Below are 23,959 nucleotides of genomic sequence, written 5' to 3'. Positions count from 1 at the left end.
TATGTTGGGTTTTTAGTTGTGTGTCAGCTTAGTATCTCATTATAGGGGATTTTTCTAATGTTACAGCAACATTTTTCTTGTTACAAGATAGTCTTCTTTTATGTTACAATGACATTTTACTCATTATTAACAAACCAACTTATTTTATGCTAACAAGAAACTTTCCTCAGTAAAACAAGATGTGTTCGTACACATTGCTGCAATGAGAAAAATTAAAAAGGACGTGACATCTTGCACAAATTCAAGGCCCGGTTCGGAATTGAATTCAATCAACTGTGATGATGAATTTGAAAAACCGCAACAATATTTTCATAATTACAAAATGCTGAACACTCATCTCATCATGTGTTTTAATGGACCTCCCACCAAGGTTTTATGCACTGCTCAGTAAATCTCAAACAAGTACAAAATAGATCAAATCAGTAATCTGAAAATATCTTGGTATAATGGCATCTCACCTTGTCATACAACCACGGACAATGACAAACTGAGCAGATTTCCTGTCACCGTGGCAACCCATCGACTGTCGCATTTGCAGCTGACCGACCTTCATGTCACGTCACCACTTCCAGAGCACAACTCACGCGAGATTGAGTTTCAGGAACTTCCACGTCAGTATCCACTGCTCTGTTCAGTGAAGTCGCTACATTCGGACCCGGATTGCAATTGTTCGCAACACATTTATCTGATCTTATTGCGACAACACGGGGATAAAACATGGTAAGAGACATTTAAAATAGTTCACAGCATGTTTTGTTTCCGTACATGTCATCCGATTCTCGTGGTTTATTTTTAAAAGGACAGAGAAATTGTCAAAAAATAATGCAGTCTTGAAAATAGCTTAGTGGCTAACTAGCTTGAATTAGCTTGATAACTCGTAGCTAGCGGCTATTAATATTTCTAACGTTGACTGTATGTAAGCTTTATATGTGCTTACAGTTGTTTTGACACAGTTGTCTAATTATTTATTATTGGGTGTATAAGTATAGGATTATTGGAATCACTGAAATGTATTAGGCTCAGTGTTAGCATGCTAACGGTTACTTTGCCTTTACTACCTGTCCTGCTATTCCGGGTCTTTACGTTTACGCTACAGAACTTTGAACACATCATTAAATGCCCATATAAAGCCACTCATACTGAGAGTTTGAACAACGTAGGAAAAGACACTGATGTCTTCTGTCTTTTCAGCCTCTGAGGCTGGACATCAAGCGGAGGCTGACAGCCAGGTCAGACCGAGTGAAGAGTGTGGACCTTCATCCAACTGAGCCATGGATGCTGGCCAGTCTGTACAACGGCAGTGTCTGCGTGTGGAACCACGAAACACAGGTATGATCACAAATCAATGGGCGGTTTCACTACACAATATGGAAAGACAATATGTTACTTTATAGTCAAAGACTGACTTGACAAACACAGAAAAGCAGTGATGATGCCGCAAATCTTAACGAGTCAACAATGTTCTTTTTTTTTCTCCAGACTCTGGTCAAGACTTTTGAAGTATGTGACCTCCCTGTCAGAGCTTCAAAGTTTGTGGCAAGGAAGAACTGGGTCATCACTGGAGCAGTGAGTTGCATCCATTGTTTGTGTTGGTGCCACGACTCTTGACAGTTGTCATCCATAACACCAGCAGCAGTACAAACTAGTAGTATAAAGAGAGTATGAGCTTAAATGTGTTTGATGTGCAGTAAACTCTTGGTGGTGTCATATCATGACCTTTTGTATGTAGGCTTTTCAAGAATTCTAGGAATTGATTATCTTGCTATACAGTTTTCTCATTGTGTTTTGACTCAAAAAGCATATACCAACAGCTTTGTTTGTAATGTTTTTGATCTTTTGTCTATATATTACTTTTCTTTACTATCTCAATGAATTTGCATAGTCAGCTAATATATTTTTTCTCCCTTTTTTCCCCCCTCCCTCCTCAGGATGACATGCAGATCCGTGTGTTCAATTACAACACCTTGGAGCGGGTCCACATGTTTGAGGCCCACTCTGACTACATCCGTTGCATCGCTGTCCATCCAACTCAGCCCTACATCCTCACCAGCAGTGGTACGCTAGTAAACTCATGATGTTTTGATTGGTAGCATACTAGCCTCTTCTAATTTATTCATCGCACAACTTAAATGTGTCATCAAATATGTGCATTTTTGTGTGCACAAATTCATGAATGTATTTCTGTGCCTGTGCAGATGACATGTTGATCAAGCTATGGGACTGGGAGAAGAAGTGGTCGTGCAGCCAGGTGTTTGAGGGTCACACTCACTATGTCATGCAGATTGTCATCAACCCCAAGGACAACAACCAGTTTGCCAGTGCCTCCCTGGACAGGACTATTAAGGTAGAGACCACTGGCTGTTGCAGTTGTCATCTTTACTGCTGCTAATTTTATCACGTCATTGGGTGAGTGCTGGGGGACACCCAGATCCTACTGCAGTACTGCAACTTCTTTAATGACTCTAGATAAAGCTCATTCTTACCATGAATAAATAAATAAAATAAAGGTATCTGAAGTACATTCAGTAATTCTCTGTCATGTACTCTGGGTTGTTCCAGGTTTGGCAGCTAGGCTCTTCGTCTCCCAATTTCACTTTGGAGGGCCACGAGAAAGGAGTCAATTGTATTGACTACTACAGTGGAGGAGACAAGCCCTACCTCATCTCAGGGGCTGATGACCGCCAAGTCAAGATCTGGGACTACCAGGTTAGAAAACTTTTCAATCACTTCCTTCACGGGAAGGTGAGATAAGCCACAGAACGCCGACCATGGAACTAATAAGCACTTAAGCAGGGCACAGGCTAATTTCCTGCTTAAAGATAGTCTTTTGTTGCATTATGTTTAATAAAAAGTCAAAGATTATAGCTCATTAAAAGAGTTGATAGTTCTAAAAAGAATGTATGTGTTCCTCATAGATCTGCTACACCCTTTCTGTGAGCGTCCTTTAGCTTTGTCTATATAAAAATGTTTCAACTGTCTTCCTGTATGTGTTGTAGAATAAGACCTGTGTTCAGACTCTGGAGGGCCACGCCCAGAACGTCTCTTGTGTCAGCTTCCACCCAGAGCTCCCCATCATCATCACTGGATCAGAAGACGGTGAGCAGGAATCCCACTCATCCTCACCCCTGTAGACAAACACCCTCAGAATGCATCTCATCTCATGGCCTCAGTGATCATTGCTTTATGCAACGTTACCTCCTCCCTCTGTAGGTACGGTGCGTATCTGGCACTCAAGCACTTACCGCTTGGAGAGCACTCTGAACTATGGCATGGAGAGAGTGTGGTGTGTGTGCGGCCTCCGGGGCTCCAACAATGTGGCGCTGGGCTATGACGAAGGCAGTATCATTATAAAGGTGGGCGGAAGAAAGAGTAATTCTTAAAAAAAATGTTTTGATTGTAAAGAAACTCTCACTATGAAAAGTATCGCTATCCAAAATTAAAATGCCTTTTCTCTTTCTTCCCATCTATCTGCTCTGTCTCCCTCTGCCATGTAGGTGGGTCGGGAGGAGCCGGCCATGTCTATGGACACTAATGGAAAAATCATCTGGGCTAAACATAGTGAAGTACAGCAAGCCAACCTGAAGGCCATGGGTGACGCTGAGATCAAGGACGGAGAAAGGCTGCCATTGGCTGTCAAAGACATGGGCAGCTGTGAGATTTACCCCCAAACCATCCAGCATAACCCTAATGGAAGGTATGCGTACACTCACCCCAGGCCCTTTGACTCTCAGTACCGTGATTAGAGGTGAATTTACAATAAGATCTCTGTCACTCATTTGTGCATTTTTGTGTGCACCAGGTTTGTTGTGGTGTGCGGAGATGGAGAGTATATCATCTATACTGCAATGGCTTTGAGGAACAAGAGCTTCGGCTCAGCACAGGAGTTTGTCTGGGCACATGACTCATCTGAGTAAGTATGCTGTTTGAAAAGAGAGGGTCAGTATAGGTCAGATACTTCCCTGCTCTATACCTCTGTACCAGAGAGTTAACTGTTACACTCTTTATTTTATTACAGATATGCCATCAGAGAAAGCAGCAGTATCGTTAAAATCTTCAAAAATTTCAAAGAAAAGAAGTCCTTTAAGCCTGACTTTGGAGCTGAAGGTAATGTGAACATTGTTGTATAGTGGCATTGTGGTTTTGGAAGTTAAATAGTTCCCACTGTCTTCCTCACTGGATGTGTTCCCATTCTTCCCTGCAGGGATCTATGGAGGTTTCTTGCTTGGGGTGAGGTCAGTGAATGGCCTGGCGTTTTATGACTGGGAGAACACAGAGCTGATCCGCCGGATCGAGATCCAGCCCAAACATGTAAGACTGACTTACCTTTCATTTTTGTTTTAGGTCCTGGCCTCTGTATGATATAAATGTAGTTTCTGGCAATGTTGACCAATTTCTTTGGCTCTACACATTTTGGTTTTTGTGAAATGAAGTAGCTACGAAGCAGTTTTGTGGTTCTATATCTTGATCTGTATGTAAATAATTTATTAAAGGACTGCCAGAGGGCTCTTGTCCAGTCATTTTAGTAAGTCTCTATTTTTGTCTCATTCTCTCCTTCACCCTTTTTTCCTCTTTTTCATAATTTGTCCAGATCTTCTGGTCAGACTCTGGTGAGCTGGTCTGCATTGCTACAGAGGAGTCCTTCTTCATTCTGCGTTATATGTCAGATAAAGTAGCTGCTTCTCAAGAGAACAATGAAGGAGTGACAGAGGATGGTATTGAAGATGCCTTCGAGGTGGGTGTGTGGATGTGGATGCATACACATCCCCTGTTAGAGTGCATTTTTATTTATTTATTTTTAACTTTAAGTGCTAAAAATACTCATTGATTTTAATGTATGTAATAATGAATTTTGTTCGTAACCACGGAACGATATTCCACAGGATAGCTTCAATTTAATGCTTTATATTTAGAATGGAAGAGTGTTTTCTTCACTTTAAAACTGTACCTTACATTTATCACTTTTGTGTCCTTGTTTTTTTATGTCCAGGTCCAGGGAGAGATCCAGGAGATTGTGAAGACTGGACTCTGGGTAGGAGACTGCTTCATCTACACCAGCTCTGTGAACAGACTCAACTACTATGTAGGAGGAGAGATCGTCACTATTGCTCACCTGGACAGGTACAAATACAGATGGTTTAGCTTGAATTTAAGTGACTGTGAGCACTGTGTATATCTCTGAAGCAACTTGTAAACTTTATGCTAATAATAACTAATAATAATACAGTAAACCCATCACAGTTGCATACAAAGTCTAGAAAAACAGCAGCTAAGCTCTAAAAGTTTATTTGATTGCTGTGACGGTTGCTGCATCTTTTATACCTACTGCCTTCTCTCCCTGCAGAACCATGTACCTGCTGGGTTACATACCAAAAGATGACCGTCTGTACCTGGGGGACAAGGAGCTCAACATTGTCAGCTACTCCCTGCTGGTCTCCGTCCTGGAGTACCAGACTGCCGTAATGAGGAGGGACTTTGGAATGGCTGATAAGGTCCTACCCACAATTCCTAAAGAGCAGCGGACCAGGGTGGCCCATTTCCTAGAGAAACAGGTAAGGAAATACCGTAGGACTTGATTTATTTTTTTATTCAATTGCAGTCTGGCAGTTTAATTCAACTTAAAAATCTGAAAAGATGCAGATGCAGTATTTTTTGTACCTAGCTTGATAAGAGATTGGACTTGAAACTGATCATCACCAGAATTTTATGATAGCATCATGCAGAGGCACCATCAGTGATATCAGATTCTAACTGATAACGCATTTAGTTTGTTTGTTTGTTTTTATTCAGAAGGGATGTATACTTTATGCTTGTAGCATTCTGATGGGTTTTGTTTCTTTGTCTCTTCAGGGTTTCAAGCAGCAGGCTCTGGCTGTGTCCACAGACCCAGAACACAGGTTTGAGCTAGCGTTGCAGCTGGGAGAGTTGAAGATCGCCTACCAGCTGGCTGTGGAGGCAGAGGTAAGAGCATACTAGCTGGCTTTTGAGGCAAACTCTATAGCATATCACATATTTTCCCCTTCTTTAATCATTGCCAGAGAATTCACAAAGGCTCACGGTACTTTTCTAATATTTGTCGTGCTAACCCCTGCAGTCGGAGCAGAAGTGGAAGCAGTTGGCGGAGCTGGCTATCAGTAAGTGCCAGTTCGGCCTGGCCCAGGAGTGCCTGCACCACGCCCAGGATTACGGTGGCCTGCTCCTCCTTGCCACAGCCTCCGGTAACGCCACTATGGTGGGCAAGCTGGCTGAGGGGGCAGAGAGGGACGGCAAGAACAATGTGGCCTTCATGACCTACTTCCTGCAGGGGAAGTGAGTACCAGTATGAGACTGAAAGGTGGTGACACTGGTGGACAAATTAGGGAAAGGATATGTATTGATCACATGGAATATGTGGCGACCTATGTAACTGTTCTACGTATCGTCTTTTCTCCACAGACTGGATCAGTGTTTGGAGCTTCTGATCAGGACAAACCGACTACCTGAAGCTGCCTTCCTGGCTCGCACCTACCTGCCCAGTCAGGTGTCCCGTGTGGTCAAATTGTGGAGGGAGAACCTGGCTAAGGTCAACCAGAAGGTCAGTTGTTATCAGGATTATTGTTTATTAGAAACAATTCTGCTACTGCACGGAACTTGTGTAAAAGCTATGATTTAAGAAAGAACCATAAGCATCAATCTATGTGGGGAAAAATCTTAAGATTCTTAAGAGTTTTAAGCCAACTCTGGGTGTTTTGGACCGAAAGTTTGCTGTTTATCAATTGTAGATTTTGCCTTTTTAAAAAGAGAATAAAAGAGTTTGAATATCTGGATATTTCTTCTTGACCATGACACATTGTACTGAATCTTCATTGCAGGCGGCCGAGTCCCTAGCAGACCCCACAGAGTATGAGAATCTGTTCCCCGGACTGAAAGAAGCCTTTGCAGCTGAGCATTACCTCCGAGAGACCTGCTTGGGCACTACTAGGCCTGCCAAAGATTACCCTCTTGTCACGGTGAGTTGTGTTGTGCGCAGACAATATTTCTATAGTTGTATGTCAATCCTCTCTCCTGTATTTTAACAAACTCCCAACATTTTTCAGCTCAATGAAGACAGGAATATTCTCGAGGAGGCTCAGGGTTACGAGCCTAAAGGAACCTTCATTCCTCTTGCCTCTAAGGTTTGACTGCAGCATCCGACATTTTCTGTTGTCCGACTTTAATAGTAACCTGATTACATACCATTTGCAGCTAGTCACACCTGACCTCACGTGCTTTGTTTACCCTGTGGACCTTCTGTAATCTGTAAAAATAGGATTTTACAAAAGGTTCAATACAAACTATATGAAACAATGCTCAGTAATATTCAAACTTTATTTCGCTCACTTTTTTGGCAGACACAGGATAGTGAGGAGTCAGTGGCAGCAGCTCCCGTCGCTGCAGCAGCTGTGAGGTCTTCTGCTGCTCCTACAGCAGTGGAGAAAGAGGAAGAGGAGGAGGAGGAAGAGGAGGAAATCCCTGAATTCTCACAGTCGCAAAAAGATAAGGTTGGACTTGTCTTTATCTTTTGATTATAGTGTTTGTTTTCACCATGAAACAAGTATCCGAGATTCTTATTGATCATACAGTGGTTGCTGTCACTCAATCCGAATAAATTAACAATCAATCAAATATTGCTGTTATCATTTGTTTGAATGGCCTGCCATTTTGTAGCATTCTTGATTTAAACTAGAACATTTTCTCAATTGGCAGTTGTGCTCTTGATGTCTTACGTTTTAGTTGCATAACACAATTCATATAAAAAATACAATTCAAAGTGGTTCACATAAAATCTAAAAAGAAACATGATTCAAAGATAAAATATAAATAAATAATTGGAACATTTAAAAGAATAATAATTCTTCTTGTAAAAACGTATTCTGCTTTTGTGTGTGTCTTTATGTAGACTCTGGACGAGCTGGAAGTGGACCTGGACAACATGGAGCTGGATGACATCGACACCACAGATGTCAACCTCGACGATGACTTTCTGGATGATTGAGACCTGCCTGACCACGCTGCTCCCCAGCACTCTTCAGAGCTTATTTAAAAAAGAGAAAGAGACCAAACCCCCTTTCCCAATTTTTTGTATTTGTACGTAAAAATATTATATTGTCATGTCCGACTTCTGGAGTGGCAGGATTAAAGTTGATGATATCAGTAATGTTTTATTCTCTGAAGAAAAGTAGACCGATCATGTCTATTTCAGACTCTCCATTTTGTACACCATTCATTGATTGTTTGAGAAACTTTCACCTGTCCACTGAGCGGTATCTTATATTTACTCTTTGCTTTGTGTTGTCTGTAATGGCAAATCAAACTTCATTCAGTCCAATAAACTGTGGTTGCTGTACATATTCACATTTGACTTGAGAGTGTTCCATACTAGTCGCTAAAACACAGTGATACCATAGTTTGATACTTTAATTGAAATGGAATGAATGTTGCATCTTCCAGTTAACAAGATATTAACATATTAACAGTATTGTCATAATTGGTATTGCACAAATGTCAAAATAAGCTACAGTATGTTGATGCTGAGATAGTAACTTATAAATGATGTGCTTTGACTTGCTGATGGGGGGAAAACAAGCTTGATGACAAATACAGTTAAATTGCTCATTCACACTTTGCCTTTTAAAATCAATCACCAATACAGCTGTTCTCACTTACTCTGTCTGCTTAGACCTTGGGCGGAGCTATGATAGGGATTAAGAGAGGTCACCAAAATCCATATACTAATAAAAATGATAGAGAAGAGTGAGTGAGATGTCAGTCTGTACATTCCTACAGAGGCCCGAGAAGAGGTCATAATAAGTTGCTGCTTAAAATGCACGAGGGCATCTACATTTTGCTTGTCAGTTACTGCTAAAATGCTATTATTGTAAAGTAAATGTAAGTATTGAGATTGATAAAATACTGAGAACACCCAACCCAAATAATCCTACAAGGAATAAACTTTTCAAAGTTTCCAGTTTCAAACGAGCGTATCTCTGAGCCATTAATCCCATGAATGTGTGGGGGCCCCCTCTGGCTGCAGGGGCCTGCCCTTGTCTGTGTGACCGCCTCTGTTGACTCATGCACCGCAGCAGCAATATTATGCCAGGAAGGCTGTCACTCTCCTCCTCTCCTGTGGATGGCGCCCCTCCAAGACAGGCTTGGACGATTTTGTGCAGTTTCGTGTGCAACAAAGTACGGAGCTTGGCAGCTAGCGAGAAGAGCAAACCTACCCTTCAAAGACTGTTTATCTTTCCTGCGTTTTCAAAGTGTTTTTCGGCATTTTCTAAGCCTTTAGCGGGATATTGGAAGTTTGATACAAACGGGAACTCACGCGATTCAATCTTCGCACAGTGTTAGGACGCTTTGTGGAGGAGCAAGGTGTTTTTTTAAATAGAAAGACGGGATTAACGTTAGCGAGCTGGCGTAGAAAAGAGAGAACCAGGACTACGCAGCGTGTCGGTCAGCCAGGGAGAGCCGGGAGGACCACGGCATAGCCGCCGCCAGCGCCACGGGGAGTCGGGGCCCGAGAGGGAGCCTGCCAGGCCCTCGGCTTGATGCACCCTGCCTGCCTCGCCTTAGCCGCAGTCCGAGATGGGGGAGACCAAAATTATCTACCACCTCGACGACCAGGAGACACCGTATTTGGTGAAACTGTCGGTGCCGGCGGACAAAGTCACTCTGGCAGACTTCAAAAATGTCCTCAAGAAACCAAATTACAAATTCTTCTTCAAATCTATGGACGATGACTTCGGGTAACTGTTAAAGGGTTTATTGTGTTTAACATGGAATCGGCATAACACTACGTTAGTGCAGTTAGATCAACGTTAACTTAACCTAGTTGTTACCTCACCCAGCTGCCTTGTCATCAGTTTAATCGTTACCTGGCTGTCGATCATTAGCTAGCTACTTGCATTGCAGTTCCTTTGTTAGCTGCTAGCGACGAGCTCGCAGCGTTAGCAGGTCTGTTTAGCGTCCCGACCCCGTTTGTTTACATTGCTTGTGTGGCTAGCTTATGCGTCTTGTGCCTTGACTTTGTCTGACCAAGTTTGGTATTTGTCAGTTTCACGGACGCTAGCGAACGTCCTGAATGACATTTTAACTTACTTTATCTAAAGTGGGAACAGGGGTAGTTGACACCACTGATAATAACCAGTTACTGACGTTACTACTGTCAGTTGCTGGCTAATGTATGGTATGTTTCTGCTAACAGGCTAATGTCACAGTGTAAACGACCAGTTTAAGTTAGTCCGTGAGTCCAGCAGGCCCCTGCTGTTGTTGTCTTTTAGCCCGAGGAATGCAGAGTTGGACACAGGAATGCCCTGTTCATCACTCTGGCAGCTTTATGAGCTTGTCCTTTTGTGTTAAAACATGGCTGGAAAAGTAGACGTTTTATGGTCCTCCTCTACAGAGTAAAATAAGGGGCAAAAAACCCCATTTCAGCCAGGTTTCCAAAGTTGTTTTTGGCTTAACTCAAACTAGGGTGGGGCAACAAGTTCTTAACATTTGCAAGTGGGAAAGACATGTTTTGAAATGACCCACAGCTATTCATGTTGTGAAGAGTGAAGGTATATTATGTAAATAAACTATTGAAAGCTTTACTCCAAGCTGTGGTATAGATTGAGCAACCTGTCAGACTGGAATAGAAACTGGTGCCATATGTACCAAGACTCTCACTATCACTATTGTTTCTTCTCTGAAAGGCACAGCTAATCTTGTCATCGCCAGTAGTCTAAGGTTGATTTGTCTGGACTGTGTGACAAGGTGCGGTTGAGGTACCATCTGACATCTGACTCTTGCAAGAAAGCTGCCTGTTGAAGATTGAGTGACTGGAATTTTTATGAAAACTCACCCGTTTTGAATTGGTTAAAAACATACAGGCTTGCACAGGAAATCTTTACATGCCTGTTGTTAATTTCATAACCAAGAGCTTTCCTTTTTAGCAGCCTTTGATGTATAGACACAGACACTAAGGATTTCTTATATATAATGCCTGAACAAATTTATTTCAAACCTGCCCTCTTTTGACTGGTTTTCTGTGTCTGTGCTGGTAGCCTCTGGTATGCAGTGATGTTGGCTGTCACTCCTGATATTCTGGGATTTTGTTTAACTGTGCTAAACTGCAAAAACTTGATTGACAGATCTTGCATGTTGAGCCAAATTTCACTGGCTCCTAATCTACATTAATTTAGATTGTAATACACGGTAGCATGCAGAAATGTTGCCTTTATCCTTTCTTGGGTTCTGTAAATATGTTGTTTCTTCACCTTGGTGATATATTAGTTAGTGCTGATATGGTACCTTTTTTAAAAGCATCAAGGAGCAGTTTTATCTTTGCAGAAAGGTTTAGGGAGTAAATTTGGATTGCTGATCTGCTGTCATTACACAATAATCAGCACTGACATTTTCTATAGGCAATATTATATATCTCTGGCTGGCAGTGTGTAAAAATAGTGTCGGAAGTGCAATTTTAAATCAGCATTGGTTGTCCCAGTTGTCTGTGTCCGTCCTGGCTGATGGAAGTATTGCCCACCTCCCACTGCCTCGAAATGCAGCCTCATGTTTTACTGCCTTAAGAGTGCTTTTGTGTTGATAAAGGTTTACTGAAACAGAGCTTTGTTCTCGTTACAGGGTAGTAAAGGAGGAAATATCTGACGACAACGCTAAGCTGCCCTGTTTTAATGGACGTGTGGTGTCATGGGTAGGTTTAAAATACATCCCAGAGTAATTTTCTGATTTTGTTTATTTTTTTGTTTTTGTGTGCTTGTCTGTGTTCACTGTATTTGTGTGGTTAAGTGGCTGTGTGGCAGCTGCGTGCATGCATGTATAACAGTGATTCCCATCTGTTGACCAGTGACCACAACTATAGTCCGTCTCTAGGGAGAGGCCCTCTGCATCTGCGTGATAATATCATTATCACATAATGATCCTAGGAGCAACACACACATGCAAACACCCTGCTCCTTTCCTATGCTCTTTTTGTTTTTAAGCACTTTATAAGAAAATAAGCTGTAATGGTAATTTCTTGTCATGTCCTCGCATGTGCCACCACACGCAACACATACATACATGTACTTGCATGTAATATTTCATTTAGAGGCTCTGAGCAATAATTCTCCTGTCTCCACAACACAAGAGACATCTGGTACCGGTGCACAGCCTCCCTTCCTCTCTTTTCCACATTGAAATTAGGTTAAGAGCAAGTGAAATCACAGGATAGGAGGAAAATACCCCATAACAAAGAGCCTCACTGCATGTCCTCTAACGAGAAGATTGAATCTCACAGCATGGGGAGAATAAAGTTGAGAGAAAAAGCATTCGGTTAATTTAGCACAGTGTGGTTATAATTATAGGTTTTATTTGAGAGTCATCAACACAATGTTATCACTACGGGTGTGTGTGTGTGAGTGTGTGAGTGTGTGAGAGAGAGATCTAGCATGTTTGTTCTGATGTGTCCCTCTGTTGTGGTCATTTTCATTAGACTATGTGGAGGTTTGGTTGGCTGTTCCAATTCCTCTCTTTGTGTGTGTGTGTGTGTGTGTGTGTGTTTGAATGTTTATCTCTCAGGGGTTGTTGAAATGTTCCATGTACAATGAAACGTTATCTTTGTTACAGTACGTCCATTTATTTGTCTCCACCATTCATCTGTTGTTTCAATGACCTGATTGATTGTTCTCTGGGGTCCAAGGCTCGCTATCATCACATCATCACAAAAGGCCAGCACCCTCAGTCTGGCCTGTTGTACTTTATTGTTAGCTGACAAACTGATTTTGTCCATCACATTATTTTTTTTTTCACCTTATCTTAGTGCACCTAAACTGTCCTGCTGTAAATACATTTCTCCCCTTTCTGCACACCAAAGTAGCCCCCCTGTAAACTGAAAATAAAACTCAGTATACAGGTATAAACTGGATAAAAGGTTAGACAAAATGAGAAGTAGTGCTCTTGTTCATTATTCTTTTATCTGCAGGTGTTTCAGTTTGATATCTTCTCTATAGTGAACCTACCTGTTGCACTATGTGGTCTGATTCATCTGTATTTGGGGGGGCCACTACACATAGTCAAAAAAGTTCAGTCTTTCTATGGTGTATGGACTCTGGTATTAGACTCTGGACTCTTTCAAACAGCTATATTTCTATCCCATTACACAATAGATACGGTATACCTGTTGAAAAAGTGCTGAACTGTAGTCATAAATAGCCCAGCTATGACCTAAACATTTAGCAAATTTTAGCTTCTTAACCAACCGTAGACTGCTAATAGTGGTAACAGTTTCACACTGATCTCATGTCAGCTTTTAAACTTGTTTTTGCATGCAAATCATGCAAGTACATGCTTCATATCTAATATGGACAACATCCAAGATGCCGCAGAACTCAAGATCCATGGCAGAATGGAGAAAAAAAAGATCTTGAGTAAGCAGGACTAATGTTCCCTGGAATGTGCTGAAAGTAAAAGAAAGCGGGGAAAAAAACTGATGGAAATGTGAACAGCTGAATATTCTAATGTTAAAATGTACCAGTCATATAATTTCCCCTGAAAATACAGTCATGGTCCATTGGATCACACTTTTTCCCACACTTTCGTAACGCAGGCAACACTGTCAGGTAGACAAATCACAAGTACTGGCACATGCTCTTTCTTTCACAACTCTTTAAATCGACAGCTGGGTTTTGATAGCTTTGCTCTTTCAGCAGGAAATAAGCAGAAGACAAATTAACTTGAATATGGTGTAGTGTAAACACAGTAGTGCTCTGGCATGGGTCTGCTGCCCACTTGTTCTGTGTCTTTCAGTGTTTGTCTTAATCCCTCTCACTGACCTGATTCTCCGTCTGTTGACAGTTGGTCTCTGGAGACGGGGCCCACACAGATGCAGGCTCAGTGGCAGATAGTTTAGAGGCGGCACCCCCTTTGGAGAGGACCGGGGGCATTGGAGACTCAAGACCACCTTCTTATCAGTCAGTATATTCAAAAAATACTTTGTAGTGTATTTCTTTTAGTGTACAATAGGAGATTTTGTGTAGTGTGTGTGTGTGAAAGAGATGCCATGCGTACTTTGTTTGGCTCTGTGTGTGTGTCTTGAATAGTCCTTCTGTTTTTCCTAATAACCACAATAACAGAGGAAACAGCAAATTGAATGGAAAAAGTATGACACCTTGTGACTGCCCAAGAGGAAACAAAATCTACCATTTTTTTTCTGTTACCCATTTCTCATTATGTTATTTTCATAATTTGAGTTAGTCATGTAGAACACTACACTGATTTCTCCTACTCATACATCCTTTTGCCAGTTTTCGATAGTTTTCACATTTGTAAGTGCAATCTGGTTCGTCTGCAAGTAAATCAAAGTGTAAAATGTATAGAAGACACATGATAGTAAAGAAAAAGAATTGCTGAAGGCAACCAACACAACAATTGCAATTCCTGCCAAATATTCAACTAGTGCAACCTCAGCTACACTGAGCCAGAGAAGGCTTTGTACTCAACACAGTTTGTAATGTGATTATAACAAGAAGCATTTAGTATAAACATTTGTTTTAGTGGCTGTTAAATGAACTTAACTGCCTGGATAATGATGCAGGGTAATTCTATCTCTTTTTAATACAAACTCTGACTTCTGTGCACCGTCTCTGTCTGAAGTGGGAAAGCAGCAAGCGGTCGGGACAGTTTGGACAATGACACAGAGACTGGCTCCATGGTGTCGCAAAGGAGAGAGAGGGAGAGGCCACGACGGAAACACTCTAACGACCACGGTCAGAAAGATGTTTGCTACATAGTGTTTTTTTCATTGTACTGTATTTATCAATTTTATTTCTATCATTTTCACAGCTCAATTATCTGGTCAGATTAAAAACCGAGTGTTTTCCATTCACATAGATGTTTGCCTCGCCACAATGAGCTGCTCAAAATGGCACAAATTAAAAGCTGACCCTGTAGTGTATGCAGTGACTAAAGATGCACATCTCCAGCATGCTGCTATCACAGATCCCATGAACCTGTAAGCATGTGAGGCTTGTGCAGAGGTTCGATAACTGTGGTTTGAGTAACTGTAGGAGGATGTTGCAGAAAAGCCAAAAAAGAATAACATGTAGCTGCTCTACAGTCGTCAAGATGTATTGATCTTCATGAATATGCTACAGTGATTGTGGGAGTTGTATTAACATTGTGTTACTACAATGTGAAGATTCATCTGTGGTGTAATTTTCACACAAGTTTGACTTTAACTTCCATGTATTCATTAGATACTGATCAAAAAGGAACCAGCATGGTTTGAAGTGACAAGTTTAGAAGAGACCTTGTTGTACTTTAATATAAAATTTAGCATTTATGATGTAGCTAAAAACTCTAGTTTAGTTCTAGTCTATCTCTGATTTTTTTTCTCTGAGCTTTTATCATTTATTTATAATTTTTTTTAAACAAAACACCTATATTTTCACGTGCCTCATGTATACATGTGTCACCCTGATCATAATGCTGTCCTACTGCAGGTGGAAGGCAGAACGGCTACTCATCGCGGACAATGGGACGTGGGGGCGCCGAGTACGACAGCTGCTCGTCCTTCATGAGCAGTGAGCTGGAGTCTACTTCCTGCTTTGATTCAGAGGATGATGACGCAACCAGCAGGTCAGATGTTCTGTGTAGCTGTTCGGCTTGTTGTTCATAAGTGCAGTTCCCAATGAGAACAAGCTTTTTGCTTGAGGAATGCATCTGGAACTGCAGTTGATTGGTTTTGGCAGAGATTAGTACAATCTAATTGTCTGGTGGTTTTTGTGGTTACCCCCCGGGTTCTCCTCCAGGAGTCATAGAAATATGTGCAACCCACTTTAGAGACTCTGCTGTTCTCAGTCTTCAGGCATCTCCCGGGATGTTTTTTCCTGTTGACGCAGCTCCTAATAGATCTAGATAAAAGCTTAATCAGTATATGAGTTTCTCGCCACCACAAAAAGAAACAGATTTTTGCCTCAACAAAATTTCTGGATATTTGTGTCAACCATTGATTTGTCAGTCAGGTCCTAATTTCTAAATCAAGTGAGTTGGATTCTATTTTAGAAACGGTTAAAGCTGGTCCTAACAGGCAGGCATCACTTTCATTATGGAAACAGTGTTTAAAGAGCTTCTTATTATGTAGGTAACAGTAGGGCTTGATGTTTAGACAAGTTACATGGGGAAAATAGCTTCTGTTTCTGTCCAGGTATTTTTATTCACCTCATGATCTGTCATGGTTTTTAAGCTTAAGAATAGAATTTTTTTTCTGATGATTGATGAATTTATATAGTATAATTTCTTTAGTTAGGTCATCATGTAGCAATAAATATTTAGTTATTAGCTCATATATTCCAGTCTTTCCATATGTGTGTGTGTATAGTTTCTATAGATATGGTTTTCTTCTTTTGTTGCATTCAGATTTAGCAGCTCCACTGAGCAGAGCTCCTCTCGTCTAATGAGACGACACCGCCGTCGCAGACGAAAACCTAAGGCCTCTAATATGGACAGGGTGAGACCACACACACTTTGGATGTACAGGACTCTGCAAATCAGCCCCAGACCTTTTTATTAAAAGTGTGTTCCAGTTTGTGGTTCTTGATTATTCCTCTCATATTTATTTTCTTTCCTCCCCAATTTTCATCGTTCTTCCCTCCAGTCTTCGTCATTCAGCAGCATCACAGACTCCACCATGTCTCTGAACATCATCACTGTCACTCTCAACATGGGTAAGTGACTTGGCCATCTGGAAGCTGCACACAGAATGCAATTATGTGTTGGAATACATAGTCTGCCTCTTTAAATAGTCACACACTGAGCCTAAGCTCAAAAATATGAGAATAATATGCAAATGTAACTGTAATTTGATCCATATTGATGCAAGTCGTGATCATCTTTCACGTCATTACTTACTTCACTGCTGCTTCACTTCACTCTTGAATACACATTGTCTGTTCCTCTTCTCTTCACAGAGAAGTACAACTTCTTGGGCATCAGTATTGTGGGTCAGAGTAATGAGAGGGGAGATGGAGGAATCTACATCGGCTCTATCATGAAGGGAGGAGCTGTGGCTGCAGATGGACGCATAGAGCCTGGGGACATGCTGTTGCAGGTGTGTGTCTGTATGTGTGTGTGTAAGACAGAGTGTCTGTGCATACCTGGGACTTGTGTTTGCGTTTAGCGCCAGCGCCTGCAGTGAACTGAAAGTACTTAGTAATGTCAAAGGTTTTTTTTTTTTTTATTCAGATGGCCATGTGTAAAGCATAAAAAACATATTTCTGAACTGTGATCAATGCAATTAATGCCTGTTGCAGTATATCATTGCACAGCAAGTGATTCAATATTTTTAATGAAATTCTGTTTTGCTTTTCCTATTATTCTCATTACGACTTTTTTCTACGTAATCTCAACCACATTGTGTCTTTCAGCTGTGTTAATGGCTCTAATGACCATTTTCAATATTTTGTTGAAAACCCACTTCCCAATTTTAATATGACACGCCATGTTGAATACTGCCAGTCCCACTAATGGCTTTGTGTAGTGGGATTTATTTGAATAACTGTAACTCTGTGAAAGTTGTATACCACATTTAAAGGATGGGCCTAAAACTAAATTGCTATATTCCTACATAGTGTCATAATGAATCTTTTTTTATACAAATATATGTTTACAACCTGATTTTTGTCTTTTTTTTCCCCTTTCATTTTAGGTGAATGACATAAACTTCGAGAACATGAGTAATGACGACGCAGTTCGAGTACTGAGGGACATAGTGCACAAGCCAGGGTAAGCAGCAAACAGGCGCACATTTAAACATACATGCATATTCTTTAACAGCAATAAATAGAAATATTCTTCCATAAAACACAGGTGCAAATCAAGGACATAGTTGAATACTAGTAAGTTGAAGCTGAGACTATTCTTTGTCTTTGTGTTTATTACCAGCCCCATTACTCTGACTGTGGCCAAGTGCTGGGACCCAAACCCTCGGAGCTGCTTCGCTCTGCCCAGGAGTGAGTGTTTGCCTCTCTTGTTCCCTTTTTTCTTTTCATTACAAAGATTAGTACATGCGGAGCCATCTGTTTTGATATGCGTTACTCTGGCTTGGGTAAGATCACCAACTCTAATTGCGTACCCTACATTTAATTCAACAGGTGAGCCAATCCGGCCCATTGACCCAGCTGCGTGGGTGTCCCACACGGCGGCTATGACCGGGGTATACCCTGCGTATGGCATGAGCCCTTCCATGAGCACCGTCACCTCCACCAGCTCCTCCATCAGCAGCTCTATCCCTGAGACTGAACGTGAGTCACATCACCCCCCTGCAGCTGCCTGTTATGGCTTGTTGTCAAGGCACTTTTTTTCAAAACAACCTACATTCGACTTTAACTCTTTGTCGCAGTTTTCCATTCACTTTCCTTTTGTCTCTACTTTAAATTTTTGCACACGCTACCCCTTTTTTGAATTTGCAATGTAATTTACTATCCCTCTTTTATCAGTTTTACAGTATATACTATGTTTTCTGTTGGCTTTTTGATAACCTTATAAATATTAATGCACTTAATAGATAACTGTTGAGCATTCACACTATTATGATATGAGGCATAAAGTCCTCCAGGATTGTTGATGTTTCAGGATTTCACATTTTTGAACAATCAGCTCTCATTTTGGAGCCCCCATCCTCCAACCTCCAAAAATGCTGTAATATCAGTATCTTCTTCAGAAGTGTGGCCCTGCCCTCTCACTGCATTCCTGCGACTACTCTCTGTTCCAGCTTTTACTGTGTTCAGCCCCACAGCTTCCATCTGCTCAATAACTCTTGTCAAAACCTAAGCCTAAGCATAACTCACAACTTTCATCTTCTCTGTAATCTTTGGAAGGACAGTGATGTCTTTCTTTCTGGAGAAAAATCTTTCCGCTGTCAACACACTTTCTTGACCAAATTGATATAATTTAGATTTCTGTAGATTTTCCCTTTCAGACAGGCCAGAAATTTCACTTGATCACACACTTTAAAAGCCTATGCCAACTGTATTGTTGCCAGGAGTTACCTACGGTGCACATACAGTGATGTTTAAAAGGAGAAAAAATGTCTGCAATCTAAAATATCAGTTCAGTTGGTGCCTCACAATCGGAGCAATCGTTCTACGCTCACTATTTTGGACCAATGTTCAACAGTCATACAGGGAGAAATCTGTCGCGGACAAGATGGGTTCAACAGTTTCACCACTGGTAAAAGCATCAACAGAACATAATGCAATGCAGCCACTGAAAAGGCTGAGTTTTGCATAAAGGGTGCCTTTATTAATGTGCAGTGACAACAGCTAGTACTACTCTGAAACATGAAAGGGAAGTCAGGTTTATGTGGATATTTTCAACCAACAAGAGAAAAAATATTTGGCGTGTTTGTGAATGTTGGAAGCGTTTAAACTCAAATACTAAATACGTTTTAAATTGCCTTTCCTCTTCGAGGATTTGGAAATGTACTCATTCATTTTACTTCTGCTTGTTAACAAGTTATTGAAAAATGAATATCTTCAGAACATCAAACATGGACAATACTCTAAAATACTAAATACAATACTAAAATGTAAACACACTTATTTTGGGGGGATGGTCACAATGCCTTCTGGGAAATAAAGGAAATCACTGATTAGACAGGTTGAGGGGAAGTGCGAACACCAGAATGTAAATTACAACAGCACTTTATAAAAACATCTTATCTTGGAATGTAATGAACCTTTGTGAGATGATATGTAATGATATAATAGTGTTCTAGGGAGGACATTTAATTTATTTTGAAAAGGCTTTTTGTTGGGGTTTTGTCAAGACCAGCTCAGTTGTAGTCCAATTCAAACAAAGATCCAGCCTAAAACAGTCTGATTAATGATCAAGGCAGAACAGGGGTCAAATTACAGTGCAGACCACAGGAAACCAAATATTATTTGAGGCAAAGTCCAAAACAGACCAACAGTTTTTGGGTTGTCTCGATGCGGTAACATCACTGTTTTTATTAAATTTTGTAGGAAACCAAACAAACCTAAATATTTTTGATATTTGTGTGAGATTAATGTCTTTGTCCTTAAAAAAGGTTCAGTGATGTTAAACATATCAACACATCAAAACAGATTTGAGATAGATTAGACCTAAACTATTTCAGCTTTTGACATGGATGACTACAGGATGTGGTTCAGTTCCCGTGGTAACTTATATGTGTGTCCTCTGGCCTTTCCCAGGATTCGATGACTTCCACCTCTCTATCCACAGCGACATGGCAACAGTTGCTAAGGCCATGGCCTGCCCAGAGTCTGGTCTGGAGGTGCGGGACAGGATGTGGCTCAAGATAACCATCGCTAACGCTTTTATTGGTATGTCTGTCGAGGCAGCAGGCACGGTCCAGCATTTATTCCCTTCACACACCCATCTCTATTCTTTATTTGCTCAGTTCAGTTTGTACGCTGCTGTCAGTGCCTCAGTGATGTGGCTGAAATGATGCCTTAAAGCCTCTTGTATCAATTCAGTAAAAAATTAGTTAAAATCAGCTGTGGACAGATAAATGTCACATTAAATATAGATGATTCAAATCATCATCTTGGATATTATTCTCTATCATGAAATAGTCATTGAATGTGATGTGCAAAACTGTAAAATTCACGATGACATGTGCAGTACCTAAAATGTGTGTGTCTTTGTGTCATCAGGTTCTGATGTGGTGGACTGGCTCTTCCATCATGTGGAAGGGTTCTCAGATCGCCGAGAAGCCCGTAAATACGCCAGCAACCTGCTGAAGGCCGGCTACATCCGACACACAGTCAACAAGATCACCTTCTCTGAACAGTGTTATTATATCTTTGGAGACCTCTGTGGCAGTAAGTGGACTCTCAGCTCTTTACTTAGCTAAAATTGTTAGCAGTAAAAGCAAATGTCTCACAGTGTTATGGTTGGGGTGTTACTGTGAAACTCTAAATCAGTTTTTTCTATTTCCTCCACCTCAGATATGACCCACCTGTCTCTCCATGACCATGATGGTTCCAGTGGGGGCGCCTCAGATCAGGACACTCTCCCCCCTCTGCCCCATCCCGGGGCAGCCCCCTGGCCCATGACCCTGCCCTACCAGTTCCCCATTCCACACCCATACGAACTGCCACAGCCCTTCCATGGTGGACCAGGTGCTGGCAGTGCAGGAAGCCAGCACAGTGGTGAGTGCAGTTAGAACATATTGTATGTGTTCATCACTAGTCTATTTAACACGCATTGGAGAACAATCGGCTGTGAATGCCATATTAATATCGTTATACAACCCTGTGTTGTAAAATGATCAATACATCTATCTTGTATCTTAATATTATAATATTCCATCCAATATATTATCTTCTGAGTTAAAGTTGTGTGTAAAGTTTGCAGTTTGCTCCTTAACAAAGCAGCAGTAGTGAGCTTGAATTCATGTCAGTAACAACAGATTTTAATAATAATCAAAATGTCCGTAGAAACTTCTCTAATGGCTGCAGATTCCTTTTTCACCATTATCCATATGTATGCTGCAAATACTTTGTGGCACAGTATGTTGCAAACACTCGGTCATTATAACTGACATGAGTTCATGCTAGCTACAGCTGCATTTCTTGTGAAGGAGCAAACTACAAACCTTTTAACAACAACTTTTCAAACCTACAGACAGAGGTATTGGCTGAAGCGTCACTTTGCATAGAGGGATTTAAAGGAATACTCCCAACATTGTGCTGTGTTTGACATCTTGTTTGCTGTCTTACCCAGAGCCAGATGAGAATATCAACATGAATTTTATCTCCACACTTTATAGGCCCAGTGCATGTTTAAATTAGCTTACTTCAAAGACTTGAAGGAAACAGCTTAGCTCTGTCAAGAGGGAAAAATATTCCTTCCAACAGCTCCAAAGCTGCCTTATTTACATGTTTTATTTTGTGTATTTAATGTGTAGGAATAGAAAACCAGACATTGCGGTTTTAAGAGCAGTTTGCTTACGCAATGGAGATATTTACTGACCAACAACAGCTGGGCCTACTGACTGCACAAAACATGTCAGACGTCCTTGTCCTCATTTTGTGGTTGCACACTACCATTGAATGTATTGCTGAATAGTCTACCAGGTTACAAGATACAACATGAGTTGTTATAAGTTGCATTTTATTGCTTTTTATGGAAGCTTTCCCTAGCCTCCAGAGTTGGTGCTAAGCTAGTCCCAGACCTACCTGTCTAAAAGACGCAGAGAGATAAAAATGTATCTTTTTGTCTGTGGGTTTAGGACAACAAGCATGCTTCTCAAAATATCAGAATGTACTTTTAAGCATACAAAGTGTGATGGTTTTAAATTCATCAGTCTGAAGAACCTCAAAAGCAAGCAGGCTGTTTGTGGTAATAAAATGAAAACGTATAATTGCCTTCAGTAATGGCTAAGCTGTTTGGCCTGTGGAAGGCAGTGAATGCTCCGTGACCATGTCTGCATTAGTCATGCAGCTCTCTTGAGAGTCTCCCACAAACTGGGTCAGTATTGCCTGCGTCAGTTCACTGGCACCCAGATGGGAGTGAGTGGCTCATGTAGGTCACTCGGGGGGAAAAAAACATAATGTGTTTTGTATATTTAGATATTAATCATTGTCTCTTCTACTCCGTCTACAGGAAGCAGTGGTTCTAACTGCAGTAAGAATGAGGGTCGGAAGTCCGGCGGCAGTGGCAGTGAAACTGAGATCAGGAGCCACCGAGCTCCAAGTGAGCGCTCAGTGGCTGCCCCTAGTGAGCGAAGCGTCCGTAGCTCTGTCAGCCACCGCAGTACCAACTCCCACTCGATAGCCTATGGTCCTGGCCTTGTCTATGGCCCCCCTGGCCTGCCCCCCCAGCCCCCACATCTGTCTACAGCTGCACCTGGCGCCCCACCAGGCAGAGAGCTCGCCGCTGTGCCCCCTGAGCTCACTGCCTCACGCCAGTCTCTGCGCATGGCGGTGGGCAATGCTGGAGAATTCTTTGTTGATGTGATGTAACGCAGGCTGTAGGCCGACAGCAAAGTAGCAGATTGGGCTTTCTCGTGTCATTACAATGCTGAGAAGGACAGCATGACAGGACAGGAGGGATGGAAGATTGCAAAAGCTGTAACCCAAGGCCTTGATTCCACTCTCCTAAAAGCAGAAATGGAACCAACCATGTTGTGTATGCTGAGAGAAAGTGCTCCTCCTCTCTTGTGCTTTTCTTCCTAGTAGTAGTGGCCATACTTTCTTCAGTGAAGAAACCCCCTTGCTCAAGATGGAACCAAAGCGCCTCTCTCAGTTTCCGCTCCTCGGTGGGGAAGAGTTTGCGTAAGGACAAAAGAGCAAGAGAGGGAGGGAGGCAGTGGAAACGGACAGCTGGGGAAGATGACTCAGCTCTTTTCTACTTGGATGTTTTTCATTTGTTCTTCTCTTCACTCTTCCCTCCTCTCTGCCTTCCTTATCTAACATTCTGTCCTCCTCCACCCCTGTTCATGAGAGAAAGAAGCCTATTCCCTCCTTCTGTACTTTCAATTCCCTGGCCTCTAACAAGAAAAAAGAAACCCTCAAAGAAAGCTGAAATGAACACTAACTGTTAACCTTATTCAGACTTTTTAAATGTTTGCTTGACTTAAGAGAGAAAGGAATGGAAAAATGTGTATGTAGTGCAAGAGAATCGCAGTCCTCCTTACTGTAAGAATGCATTTGTTTTTATTATATACGTAGTTGGTCACAACTAGATTCATTTTTCAATGCTAAACATGAGCATCCAGCTTCAAGAGTCATTTTTACACTACACAACTGCATTTTCATCTGCTAACCAGAGCATTTTCAGACTCTGTGTTGTGATAATGTATAGTGGAAAAAAAAATTCTTACCATGTCTTTCACACTACTCCTTTTATCAAGGAAAAAAAATGTCTTTTTATTTATAAATATAGTTTTATGACTTAACTTTGCTGCTTTGTGTTATGT

The 23,959-nt window shown here is 41.4% G+C and overlaps 2 protein-coding genes across 2 annotated transcripts; both read left to right on the top strand.

The window, feature by feature from the left end:
* Positions 1–562: 562 nt before the first annotated feature.
* Positions 563–8,370, top strand: copb2 (COPI coat complex subunit beta 2). Its single transcript, XM_044219523.1, has 22 exons — positions 563–720; positions 1,192–1,329; positions 1,480–1,566; positions 1,929–2,055; positions 2,196–2,344; positions 2,560–2,706; positions 2,997–3,096; positions 3,211–3,353; positions 3,495–3,694; positions 3,800–3,910; positions 4,016–4,104; positions 4,202–4,308; positions 4,589–4,732; positions 4,988–5,118; positions 5,342–5,549; positions 5,848–5,958; positions 6,092–6,306; positions 6,433–6,571; positions 6,849–6,986; positions 7,074–7,151; positions 7,368–7,517; positions 7,916–8,370. The coding sequence occupies exons 1-22, from the start codon at positions 718–720 to the stop codon at positions 8,009–8,011; spliced, it is 2,811 nt and encodes a 936-aa protein (XP_044075458.1). The 5' UTR covers positions 563–717; the 3' UTR covers positions 8,012–8,370.
* A 747-nt stretch (positions 8,371–9,117) lies between these two features.
* LOC122886819 (segment polarity protein dishevelled homolog DVL-3-like) lies at positions 9,118–23,938 on the top strand. Its single transcript, XM_044219524.1, has 15 exons — positions 9,118–9,761; positions 11,638–11,707; positions 13,849–13,964; positions 14,647–14,759; positions 15,495–15,630; positions 16,411–16,501; positions 16,649–16,718; positions 16,962–17,101; positions 17,699–17,775; positions 17,935–18,002; positions 18,144–18,293; positions 20,226–20,357; positions 20,691–20,858; positions 20,985–21,188; positions 22,645–23,938. Exons 1-15 carry the CDS (start codon positions 9,601–9,603, stop codon positions 23,001–23,003), a joined length of 2,055 nt encoding a protein of 684 aa, XP_044075459.1. The 5' UTR covers positions 9,118–9,600; the 3' UTR covers positions 23,004–23,938.
* Positions 23,939–23,959: the final 21 nt, after the last annotated feature.

This window comes from Siniperca chuatsi, linkage group LG13, assembly GCF_020085105.1.
Source record: "Siniperca chuatsi isolate FFG_IHB_CAS linkage group LG13, ASM2008510v1, whole genome shotgun sequence".
NCBI classification, from domain to species: Eukaryota; Metazoa; Chordata; class Actinopteri; order Centrarchiformes; family Sinipercidae; genus Siniperca; species Siniperca chuatsi.
Note: the sequence above shows the minus strand (reverse complement) of the source record. Positions and strands in the feature narration are given on the sequence as shown.